The sequence below is a fragment of the Anastrepha ludens genome, chromosome 6 (genome assembly GCF_028408465.1).
Source record: "Anastrepha ludens isolate Willacy chromosome 6, idAnaLude1.1, whole genome shotgun sequence".
Classification (NCBI taxonomy): Eukaryota; Metazoa; Arthropoda; class Insecta; order Diptera; family Tephritidae; genus Anastrepha; species Anastrepha ludens.
In genome coordinates this window covers 109,755,393-109,768,865 of record NC_071502.1, presented here as the reverse complement: position 1 = coordinate 109,768,865, position 13,473 = coordinate 109,755,393, and the positions used below count along the sequence as shown (strand labels likewise).

General features: G+C 32.9%; 1 protein-coding gene across 3 annotated transcripts in view; it reads right to left on the bottom strand.

Moving 5' to 3' along the window:
* Positions 1-13,473, bottom strand: part of LOC128865974 (protein kinase C, brain isozyme) — an 88,588-nt gene that overhangs the window by 57,814 nt on the left and 17,301 nt on the right. For 2 of the 3 annotated variants that reach the window (XM_054106423.1, XM_054106422.1), the window contains exons 2-3: positions 10,568-10,599; positions 10,027-10,106 (exon numbers count right to left, since the gene is read on the bottom strand). In XM_054106423.1, the coding sequence (XP_053962398.1) occupies positions 10,027-10,097 (71 nt within the window). In that variant the 5' untranslated portion in view covers positions 10,098-10,106; positions 10,568-10,599. Of the gene's footprint in view, positions 1-1,241; positions 1,357-10,026; positions 10,107-10,567; positions 10,600-13,473 lie in introns of all 3 variants that reach the window. The other variant, XM_054106421.1, reaches the window with a different exon arrangement.

Here is a 13,473-nt window from a genome sequence, read left to right as displayed (position 1 = left end):
TAATTTAATTTAAATGCTCCCCTTTCTGTCGCATAAAAAAGGAATTGTGCATAAAATCCTGCGTGGGCGTAAGTCTAAGGTCACACGTGTTGTTAAGCGGCATTAAGGCACTTGGTGCAATTTTCACGCTTCGCTTTCCACTTCGTCGCCTTCACGCATTTTGCAATCGACAATGGAACACCTCTCAGCCATTGATGTTATACATACCAATCTTGTATATGAGTATGTAAAAAGTGCGGTTATCAAAACCATACTGGCACTTATTTGGTATGCTTGGTGGTAAACTAATTAATTGTGGTATTTAATTAAGCATAAACATAGTAAATCTACAGAAAAACCGTAAGGTGTGAAAATATTATGGATTAATTTTTTCACCAACTTAATATAATGATGCTTCTAGAAATATTGAGGAAAATATTTCAAATTGAGAATAAGATACGTAATGTAGCTGTGCTCATTTCAATTTGGTATGTATGCAGGATTTTTTGCTCAAATTGTATGGTAGAATAATTCTGCATAGTAGGAATAGTTTGCGGTACACCTTGTCGTATGAGTGATACACCATATAACTTTGCTTTGCAACTATAGCACCAAGATATATTAAATTATATATATTTGACCTTTAGGATAACGGTAATATAACGCGTACATAGTCGCAGTCACATTGAGCGCATTTCGACCTCGATGAATGAGCCCAGTTGAGCTCAAGTGGAAGTTTTCCGTTTCATTATGTGAAGAAAATTTTTGTTACAGAAATTATATTATCTGCTTTCAACGTAAATCTGTAAGAATTTTTTTGTTGTTTTGAAAGAAAAAAATTTTTAATTCTCAAAAGCTTATGCTAAAACATACACGCTCCTGCATTTGACGGCATACATTTGAATCGTTGCGGAAAAATTTGAGAAGAGTTCTTTTACACACTCCTTCTATGGTTTCCCATATATTTCTAGCCCCAAAAAAGTTGCTATTTTTTTAATTTAAATACCTATATCACACAACGAGTATGCAATTTAACAGTTCAATGTATGAATATTTAGAGTTCTGCTGGGACTCTTTTATCTAAACGCCGATTAGAATATGCAAACTGTCCTCTGAATTATGTCATTCATGCTCAAAATATTACCAAATATTTCCTATTTTTTAAATTAAATACTTCAACATATTTTCCACTCTCGCTTGGCGCTCCTTAAATTCAATATTTTTTTTCCTCATTCACACATTTCCAATTCGCGTGCGTTTACCTGAGCATTTGAGACCCTGATGATAGATGCCGTAGAGTAGCGAGCCGCAGTGGTCGCAAAAAGTTGGCCCACCAAATGTGAATGGTTCGAAATGATGCACTGTTTGTGGTGAATCCTGTGATGTGCAAGTGAAAATCATAGTTTTTTTGTTTCATATTGAAATTTGACAATTTGATTTTGATTTTTTTTTGTTTTTTTTGGATGTGATGAATTTCATTTAAATTATTTTAAATAGATTGGCCATTTATTTTTGCGTAATTTTGTTTTGTTTAGAGTTTTAGTAAATCAAAAGAATATTTTTGAATAATTTTTTTAAATTTTTTATACATTTTTTTCGGAAATATAATTTTAAAAATTTTGTATATAAAGCGTTGTCATGAATTTTTTGTTTTGTTATTACCAGAAGTGTTTTAAAATTTTTTCAAATATTTATTTAATATACATTGTTTTTCGAAAATATTATTTGCAAATTTTTATATAAAGCGTCATCGTACATATTTTTGGTTTTGGTGGTATTTCACGCAATGCAAATTAAGTAAACATTTTCAAAAAATGTTAAAAATTTTTAAATATAAAGTTTTCAAATTTTCAAAATTTTTTTTGAAATAATAATTTTTTAAAATATTAAAATATTTTTGTTTTTTTATATCAATTAAATTGAATTAAATTTTATTTTGTTATGTTATCATGAAACATTGCATTTATTGTAGTTTTTGTTGTGAAGATGGTGCATTGTTTGCAATTGCGTGGAGGTGGTTTCGACGTTGATTGTATTTTTATGCGCATAAATGATGACGAAATTTTTTTGAATGCCAAATTTTCAGGTTTTTGAGATTTGTTTTGGTCAATCGTAATTTGAGTTTCGTTTTTTGTAATATTGTAATATTTTATGGCGATCATTTACATATTAAATTTTACAATGTGAAGTTTGTTTTATGATATTTTTTTTAATTTGTTTTTTTGGTTTTCATTTTTATTTTGGAAATTCAAAAATCATAGTTGATTGAAGTCGCGTTTTTGCGCGGAGTTGTTGTAAATTAAATTGGCAATGCAATTTTGTTCAGATTTGAAGTAGTCAGTTTTTGTTTTCATTTTTCGTGGCGATGTTGATGTTTGTGTTGATTTGAAATTTTTTTGATGTTATCGTTGGTGAGTTGGTTGATGATTGGTGGTGATGTTGGACGCACAAGACGACACAAGACACGTAAGATATGTTGCAAGTTGCATGCAGCATGTTGTAGATGATGATTTTGATGTCGAATTGTTGTTGATGTTGTTGTGAAAAAGTATGGAAAACGAATACAAAAAGAAGAAGAAGAAAAAACACATGAGTGAGTTCAAGAATTTCTTTTGAAATAATAAATACTTATAATTATAATAAAAGAGACATTAAAAGCTGAAGATGAATGAGTGAGCGGCCAAGTATGAAATATTTTTGCTTTATATATCGGAGATATTCTTCAGCTTAATTCTAAAATTTCCGCTAGCGTATATAATTGAATGTTTGAAAAAAAAAAAACTATTAGAGGCTAATTCTATGCCAGTTTTCAATTTTTAATGAGAACCTTTAAAATAAATTTTCAATGCTGATTGAGCGCTTGAGTGCTGTTTTGATTTTTTTTATTTCTGATTGCATTTTTAAGCTTTTCTAATACTTCGCTAGTGCATTTTTATGTGAAGGAGTGTATTTTCAAATGATAATATATAATATAAAATTATGATGAAAAAGAATTAAACATTTTTTTATTTAGATTTTTTTTAATTTTTAAATTTTCTTTTCATATATTTTTATTAGACTATTATTTTTCTTTACACCTTTATTTTTCACTTATTAACCATTTTTTATTACTATTATTATTTTACAAAGAAAATGCATACTAGAAAATAAATTTAATTGAGTGCCACGTAATGCGACAAGTCAACTAAAAAGTTTAATTCCCCTTTGCATAGAAATAATGTTTAGGGTTTACCGGTAGCAGTGGATTAATATAGAATAAAACAAGCTGCGAGAGAGCTTTAAAAAAACTGTTTGTCAATGCCCTTTTATGCCCTTGTATGCTCTTATAACGAATGGACGATGCCTTTTTTATATGGAAGCAAAGGCGCAGCAGCTCGCAAAAAAAAGTTTTTAAAAATCAACGCAAATTTTGATTGACTTTAAACTTCCACTTTATTATACTAAAATTAATTGGGCTATAAAACTGTTTATTCAGAAAGTCCCATAAAAAATTCAAAATATCCGTTGGCTAAAAAAATTCGAAATGGTGACTAAAATTTGCCGAATTTGTATAAAATAAGTGTTGTACAAAGTTCAAGACTTTAAGCTATATGGTTTTTGTTGTAGTGTGAATAGTAAATTTCCCACTTTTCAAGTCATCACTGCGCGCTCAAAGTAGAAAAAAGTTGGTGCTTGAGCTTATAAAAAAAATATGGGATTCCCTGAAATTCCAAAACATTTCTGCAATTGTGTAATAATTACTTAAATTTTATAGCATTATAGCTGAAGTATTTAAAATCAATAATCTTCTGAAAAAAGAAACAAAAAAAAGAAATTAGAGACGTTTAACTGATCACTCATTTCTCCTCATTTTTATGACTCCTCTCATTTCTTGCTTTTTTTGTTTGATGTGACAGTTTGCAGATTAACCCAGCTGCGATTAAGCCACGCATCGACCTTTTGGTTTCTAGCAAACTAAATATGAACTAAGTTTCGAGCTTTGTATAAAATTTCTGAAAATTCGGTAAGCTTTCATTACAATTTCAAACTTTTACTAAGACCTTCCCGCAAAATACGGAAAATTTTAATCAAAATTTTACTAAGAATTTATAGAAAAATTTCGCGTATCCAGATTTATAGACCATTGAGTTTTAGTGGAATAAAGTACAAGTTGCAAGTAAAACGAAAATCACAGTGATTTTTGAGAGTTTTTTCGGTTGCGTTTTGTCCATTTTTTCCACTAGACGCCTACTCTGCTTTTTTTTATATGGAAGAAAACCCCTAACACCGTCAATAAAAAAATTTAAAAAAATCAACGCAAATTTTGAGTAAGTTGAAACTTGCACTTTATTACACCAAAATTGAGTGATCTATGAAACTCCATTGCCGATATTTTTCTCCTAATAAAAAGTTCATAATAAAATTCTGAACAAAATGTTTGAAGTTTTGATGAAAATAAGCTGAATTTTTTGTTTTATATGGCTTTTGTTGTAGTATTTACTATATTTTTATAACAGAAATAAACTAGAATTACAAGATAAATAGTCAAAACTTATCAATACGTGATGTATGATTTCTTTTGACGCTCACAGTATGTAGAGTCTGTATGGAAATTCATTTTTATTTCTAAAAAACTATTTCAATACTCAGTTAGCTGTTTAAATTAAGTGAGCTGTCTTGGATATATTTGCTTTCATTTAGAAGCGTATTTAAAATTCTTGAGCCTCTGCAAGTTCCAAATGAGACACAAAAAGTCTTCGAAGGCTGCGAAAAAACGTGTCAGGGAGATGTAAAATGCTTCGTTTTTCTCGCACATTTATGTATTCGAGTGTACATCAGTTAATGTATTCTTGAGCAAAGTAGAAAGTTATGTATAAAAAATGTGCCACCATTATTGTTAGTGAGCCACATACGAGTACACACAAATATATGTATTCCCTCAGGTAGTCCTCTGGTTAAATTTTTGGCGCAGAATTTGAGAGAAGACAAAAAGAAGAGGCAACAAACTGCTGATGACAGGCGAATATCTTACGCTGTGCAAGTCACTTTATCCTTGCTGTCGCCTTAAAAAAGCTTAAGTACAGAGCAAAATGACTTGCTCTATAGTTTTCTATAAAATGAAAATAAAAATAAAATAAAAGAAGTTACGTCAACCGTTCTTGACTCAACTTCCGCCTGCTAGCTTGCCGCTTCACATTTGACTTTCTTCGGCAACTGTTTGTGTCATGCAATTGAAAACTGCATGTGCGCGCCATCCAACGTATCACGTGTATCACACATGCTAGACTGAACGATGGCGCAACTTTATTGGAAACAAAAGTCGTAAAAATAAAATTTAAAACAAAACAAAAAAAACCAAATGTGAACGAAATTTTCAACTTCTGTGTGGCATGCAACACGTTTTTGCACTGCACCTGCATGTTTGGGTGTGTGTGTGCGTGTGTGCGAATATATTTCACTACACATGCGCATTTTCCAAGCGACTGCGCGTTCAAGTAAGAAATAAAAAAAATAAATAAAAAAAGATTATGAAGGAATTGAGGCGAAAGTGCGGCGAAAGTGCGGCATTGGAAAGATAAAGTTGTTCCTGGCAAGGTAAATATATTTTTGTTTTTGCTATCATTTGCTTCCTAAAATAAAGCCATGCCATTTCCATTTTATAATTTCATTGCGTTTTGTTTTCTCTAGAAAGTTTGTGTCTTCTCCCTGCATTTTTATGCCTCAACTATAAGCGTGCAAGAAACTTTCGCAATTCATGATGATGATTTAAATAAGTGTTGCGTGGAAAAAGCAATACGGTTTAGAACAAAGTAAAACTTTTGCAAAAACAAAAACTCGTTTAAATATAGACATAAATACCTACAGTTATTGCGAATGTATAAGTGTGTATCATAGACACATATTTACACCCATAATCGAAAAAATAGGCGCAATATTTTTAACAGTTTTGACTTCCTCTTTTTTGCTTTTATAATTTACAATAATGTTTTATAAAAATATAGTTCATTCTACAACAATTATAATATAAATTAAAATTTCCAGCCCTCTGAAAGATTTATAAAAATTCGAAAAAGTTTCATAAAATTTTGAATTTTTTAATCAGAATTAAGGGGTTACACACATCCAGAACTTTCAAAAAATCGATTTTTTTACAGCTTACTATTCTTTATAGTTTTAGGCGTATTTTGGTGGAAGCCGATTGCAAAAAATGTAGATACAAAGTAATGGTGGAAAATGTAACTGCCCGACGAGAGTTTGATGCGCACAGGTAGCTGTCCTTCGTCTGAGGCAGGTGGCCGTTTAAACTCGTTTTTCTCGAAACTACTTTTTCCGGCATGGTCTGCAAGATAACTCATACAGTTTTTATTATTTTTTGCTGCGGTTTTTTTTTGAATATTCGTAAGCGTTTTCTCTATAATCTGTCGGGCCGGATTTTTGATATTTTTATTTAAAAAAATTTATACACATAAATAAAATGTGCCATTTATGACGTAAAACTCATACATTTTTTAAAATACCGTAAATTGCAAAATTTTTCGGAATTCAAAAATCCGGCTCAGACTATAACTACAACTTTATTTGACAACAATTTTTGTACTTTTTACATATCCATCAACTTTTCAAAGAGAAATTATGCAGCCCACGTAGCAAGATTTTTTTCATTGCACTTTGGGCCACGAGATTTTCTATATACTATATTAATTTTTGTAAAGAAAAATTAAAATAAATTTTTTTGAAACGTTTAAGTACTAATGAACAATGTATTCAATTTTTTTCTATTTATTTCTATTGTTATCATTTCTAAAAATAGTTTGGACGTATGCAACCCCTTAAAAGAAAAATTTCTTACCCAGTTCTATGGCTCAAAATTCGGGTTGATTTTTGATAATTTTTTTCCTTGACGGTGTTCCGCATTTTCTGCATATAACGAACACTCGCCATTTTTTTAACTGGCCAAAATACAATATTCGGTATATATTAATTTGTTCAAAAATGTATTTGTGTACCCGTGTGCGGTAAAGAAAAAAATGCACTGGCGAAGTTTTGCGTTTCCATTATCTATACTTTGCACGCAGCTGACGCTTTCTCATGCACTGCACTCGACGAATTACTACATTTGTGTGTGTTGGTATTTATATTGTCTGCTGCACTCGTGTGTGTGTGTATTCTTACTTGTTGGTAGAGTGTAGAAGGCATTCAAGTGTCATTCTGTTTTTAAGGACTGCAAATGGAAAACTACAAAAATGCTATTTGTACGTATACCTATACAGGGTGAGTCAAATGCAGATATTGGTTTTGAGTGATGAATTCAATTTGAGAATGAGAACTTTTGCAGACTAAAAATCCTTATTGACAGCCAGTACTATGCCTCTGTGGACGAAATGAGTAACCCCAAATTTTAATTTCGATGAGAAAGAAATTTTCATCGAATGTCAGCTGCTGATTCATCAAGAATATCACGAATAGTGTTCAAAAATTCGTGGAAATTGTTTACATCGATAAAAATGTGGCTGTTGTGGTCACTACTGTACCCGCAGTCTAAGAATAGGGCTCAGCCTTATTGATTTAGCATTTGATGAAAATCTTGCGCAAAGTTCTCAAATAATACATAAAAATAGTCCAAGTGGCTCAGAAATTGCGGGCAAGTAAACGTTAATTTCATTTTAGCCTGCATTTTGTGTGTTAGAGCCGCTCAAAATGAACGTTAAATTTCGTCTGAAAAATAAAATTTTCTGTCCGTTGTAATTTCTCAACGTCTATGCTACCAAACCGAATTGTCGCACGTGGAGATTGCAAAACCTGCAAGTGACTATTTAAAGGCCGATGTATCTGCAAAGAGTGACAGGTTTGATTTTCGTCGTTTTTGTCGAAATACCATTTTGGGGAGTGGGGGAAAAATTATGATACGAGTTCAAAACCGTTGAAAGAGGAAGAGGAATGTGGCGTTACTTAGCAGAACTTTGCTCCCCTCAGAACTACATACACTCGGTTACAGTAAAGTCGATTGAATACCTTAGTTTTGGAGCTGCATAAATAAGTCAATTAGGAAAAAATTTTAATTATGAAGAAACTTACTTATGCACCGTATTTAAATTTGTCACTCATACACAAAAAGAAAAACCCAACAGATGCTTACGGAAGTGCAATAGTATATTTTGTTACTATATTATGTACTTTTGGTCAAGAAATACAGTGATTTTCAAGTGCTGTAGTCAATTTTATTTATTTTGCAAAGTTTGTTTAGTCTATTCAGTCAAAATACAGAGTTAGTGAAGACGCTCAGCGCTCAGGTCGGCTATTAAAAAGGTGTTCTGAAACATTGTCGTAGAAGTAAAAGGTTGTTGTGCGAAAGAAAGAAGCCACACAATTGGCTTAGACATCATTTATCACCTTTTTGATTATCCCACTTGCCTTTCTTGCGACTGAAAGAGATTTAGTAGAAGCCCTAAACATATCACTGGGCAGTGTAAGCAATATTTTGATTGGTTTTGATTTTATTGGGTTTCAGAAAGCTGAGTGCACAATGCATGCCGCATTCGCTAATAATGGAATAAAATACCATTCGAAGGCTACTTTCTCAGCTACATTTTGTTCATCGATTCTATGATCCTAAACCAAAACAAGAGACTAAAGAGTGGTGTGAACCTGATACATCAGCTCCGAAACGCGTTCGTGTCCAGAAATTGGACAAGAAGGTGTTGGCGTAAGTTTTTTGAGATGTGAAAGGAATTTTGTTTCGGGATTACTTGCAAACTGGTAACACAATAAATTTTGAATTCTATTGCGACATTTAGTTCAACTGAAAGAAGAAATTTCTAAGAAAAACTACTCAGTTTGCAAAAGAAAAAAAATTCAAAATTTTTAATGCATCATCTCGCAAGAGCATTTTGACAATGGCCATGAATTAAAGTTCGAATTGTTAAAGCATCCACTGTATTCACCAGACTTCGCCCTTAGTGACTTTCATCTGTTTCCTGACTAAAAAAATCTAATCTATGCGTGGACAACATTTTTTAACAAATGCTGAGGTCATAACAGCAGCGGAAGCATATTTTGCAGTCCTTCTAGATTCTCACTTCAGGGATGGATTTGATAAATTGGAATCTCATTGGAACAAGTCTGTTGATGTTCAGGGAGACAATACCGAATAATAAAGTGCATCTCAAACCATAAGTTTGAGTTTTTCTTATCGAACTGCAAAGTTTATTGAGCAGCCTAGTGTGTAATTCTGTCATAAATTTAATGGACTATACAATTGCATAACCAGGAAAATTAAAAAAAAAAATTCCCAAAATTCTTATTACAAAGGTGAAATTGTTTATGGAAATTTGCCAAATACTTTTAAATTTTGTATAAAATTTGAACCTTTTTCGCTATATTGCTTTTGTTGTGGTATGAAATATATTTCTATATAAAAAAAGTGATAATAAAAAAAATGTAAATAAATTGTCAAAACTTGTTAGTACAGTATGTGGTGTACACTTTATTTTGACACTGGCGGTATGTATGTATGTATGTACATATGTTTGTGCTATGTATAAGTACTACAAGTATATGTTGTGAAGTTGCATGTATGCGTGCAAGTGTATAATTGTGTGTGTGGGAGTTTCAAAAGCGGCGTGTGCAGCACAAGAAGAGATTTTATTTTAATATGCCAACTTTTTTTTACAACTAATGCTGCTATAACAAATGACTACCTACAAAATTTTTACTCACAAAATGGTTGCATAAATGACGCTAAATCTTTTGTTATTACTTTTCCTCATACAACTACAGCTTTTCAATTACTGACTCTAAGAGACTCTAAAAAAATGCCTCTAATGAAATACGCATAAAATAAAATTGATTCTAAGTGATTAAAAATGCGCTCATGATTGCGAAAATATTTGCTTTATATTAAGAGAAATTATTATTAATAAAAAATATGTATAGTAATAAAAATAATAGTATATTTAGTAATTTATTAAATGCTTCTCAAAGAAGTTAAAAGAAATAAATTATATATATTTCAGTTTCTGCGTTTTCGTATTTTTCAATTTCTTTTCTTATTTTTTTAGAAAAACTTACGGAATCGATTCCTTTATCCTTGCCCGGGCATATGAATGTGACGTACTCATGACAGCGCTTGTGCACAACATACGAGCAAACTGCAAAAATAGTAGAAGAAAGAGGGAGAAACGACATAAAAAGTTAGTGATACATGAAAAGTTGAAAACGCTGCAGTGCCTGCTGTCCTTCGTCAATATTAAACTGTGGACAAAAGTTTTGCCGCAGGCGTTTCTACAGTAAAGTCAGTTTGCTGTGACATGTCCTAAACTGTTGCGAGCAACTACTACATACAAATTTACACTATGTGTACCTATATATCAGTCTAAGTAAGTTTGTGTGTAAATGCGTTTCGGATAGATCTCAATTCATAAGTCCATTATGGGCTATACTGTGCGTGTATTGCATTAGACTGTCACCGATAGTTGGGTAAAAGTTTAAGTGATGGCTGCATATGCCTCTGCAAGGAAACTATTTCAATTGTGTGACTTTTTTGTTTGTTCGTAATCGCTTGTGTCTGTCAGTCAAGTAGAATATTTTGCAATAAATGTTTTGAACTCACCTTGACATTGAAATCCTTGTTTGCCAAAGCCCCTGAAAGTTTAAGAGCGAACGAGAAAGAGAGAGAGGCACAGAGAGATAGAAAAGAAATTATTAGTGAATTTATATTTTTATTCACAATTTAAACTTTGATTTTAATAACTATGACGTAAATATGCAGAAAAAAGATTTTTAATACAATTTTTGAAAAATATTTGGAATATAAAGTTGGCAACGCAATCGTTGGTAATTTGTCGCAGTACGATAAAAATTGAAATAAAATACTTATACAATGAAGTTTTATATATAAAAATTGAAATACATAGTTTGTAAAAAAGAAATCGATTATTTTTTCGGCAGATGGCTGTAGTGATGCCATCTAAAAACATGGAAATGCTAAGGCTGCAGCTGCCACTCACCCAGAGATGATATCACTAAGGAGATGGAATTCAAAAAGAAGTTCAGAATTGAATTGAAAAATAAGCTAAGCTGAAGTAGATCTGCATTTGAAAAGAAACTCAAGGACTGCACTCTGCACTGGTACGCAAACGGCTTGAAGACCCCAGAAGGTATAGGCGCTAGAAATTACGCCTCCAGAATCAAACGGTCTGTGCCGATGGGCAGTTTCTCAAGCATCTTCCAGTCGGCGATGTATGCCATTTGTCTATGTGCAGTGGTAAACTTAGACAGAAATGTCCGAAATGAGCGAATTGCCATTCTGAGTGACAGTCAGTCAAGTGGTATTCATTCTCACTCGTACTTGAGTGTACCGAGAAACTTAATTTACTAAGAATGCACAATTGCATCCGGCTTATTTGGGTTCCATGACACGGGGAACTGACAAAACTGGGAACGTAATAACAGACGCAATGGCGAGAGTGGCTACGGCCTCGCCTTTAATAGAACCCGAGCCCTTCCTTGTTATGGAACAACACACCATCAAGGAGAAGCTCAGGAGTGAAAAGCTAGAGCTAAGAGAGGTTTGCTGACACCAAACTATGGGGCTACGCTAGGCGAAATCCTTACTGGGAGGGTACAACCAAAAGAGGGTTCTCTCTTTTAGGTCCATACTTCCAGTGTAGCTCGTGAGCTTTTTAAAGTGACTTTTTATACTTCAGATTCCATGTTTTCTGCTTACATCTATTTCTAAAGCTCTGAAGTTTAGTTGGTCTGCAAAAAAAGCGAAACAGAACCCCAGGCTTTTCTCGCATACCTCATTATCCACATCGCTCGCTCTTAGATCCGGCAAAATTTTCGAGGCAAAACAAAGCATGAATTGAGCTTTGAACCATATTTTTCGAGTTGGCAGTCACAGATATAGCCGGTTTTACTGAACCGACCATTTGGAAACATAATGTTTTAGTATTTTTTATAACCTATAACCTGTTTTTTAACCTTTTTTTAAAAAAGGGTCAAAAAATGGGGTTTCATCTTTGAACGTCCGCCATTTTGTCAAATTTTTTTTTTAACATCGTAGTTCACAGGATAACGAGATTCATACCGAATAAGAATTTTGTTGTTTCTTTTTTGATTTCAGACACCGTTGAGTGCCAGAATCCGTGTCGCCAGCGACACACCATTTTTAAAAAGACAATTTTTTGAAGGCAGACAATTTTTTGAACGAACCTCGTATGGCCACAAAATTTTTTTTATTTATAATGTTTATTAATAGATCAAGAAATAAGAAGTGAGAAATACTCAAAACAAAAATAAAAAATATATTTGCGTTTCCGTTTTACGCGCTTTTAAAGAAACACCCAAAAACACCATTTCAAATAAGTCGAGGACCTTAAATGATATTAAGGTGGGCAACAGGTAGATGTGACTTATCATATATTGCATCAAAACCATAGCGGAGGTTGATTCTAATACTCGAACCGTCTTCCGACGAAATATGTACTTGATGGTGCTAGGCTTTCGATGCTGCTTTCTCGTAAAAAAAGAAAAACCTGGCCGCTCTGAAAATGTATTTCTAAAACCATTCTTATGTACTCCGTGCTCATATCTGAACTCGACTTGTGTGACATATTACATGATTTACAATTTAGAGCTCAAGTAGTGCAAATAAAACTAAAATATTAAGCGGACTATAAGAAAAGCGAGAGTCATTGAGCCTTCCCGACTCTGGTTGGAGTAGTCTGGACTCTGACATTAGCTAACCACCTATTCTCAAGAAAATCAGTATTATATTTGAAAAGTTTCGCAAGATCTGAAAGGCCGATCTCGCCAATTAATACTCTAATACTCAATGCAGAATGACAGTTGATAATTTGCAGAGTCACAAGCAAAGTCACAAGCAAAGCAAACTCAGGCCACCAACGCTTGTCGTACCTTAAAATTATCAACTGCATAAAATATTGAATTAATTTTACTGCCGATATTAGAGAGAATTGCGTAAGTAAAATAACATTTCTCAACCACAAAGAACTACATCCCCACTTATTAGAAAATTCACAAAGCAAACAACGATAAGTGCCCCTCTGAAAGCCAAATAATAAGCACAATAATGACAGGATCAAGAAGGTGGCAAGGACGCAGCCAAGCAAGACTAAATGTGACCATTTATCTGACTCGCCTCATAATAAGCGAGCTACTAGGTGCTAGATGGCTAATAAATATAAATATTCTCAGCTGACCGAAAACTTTGTAGCCGTCACAGCGATGTTAAGCCAGCCATGAAGCCAGCCATGCAGCAAAAGCAAACTCAAGGTCATAAGGCGAAATGATGGTTACCTAAAAGAATATTAAGCACGAAAATTGCAAAGTGAAATATGTCAGAAAACTTGTTTCATGGCAACACTTTAAAGCCAAATAATAGTTGCGTAAAGCTACACTTTAACGGTCATTGGCACTAAAAATTTAGTGCGTTAATTAACTTTGTGACTAGCCCAGCATATAAATGCGTTTTGCGGCAACAAAGTTTGTTCG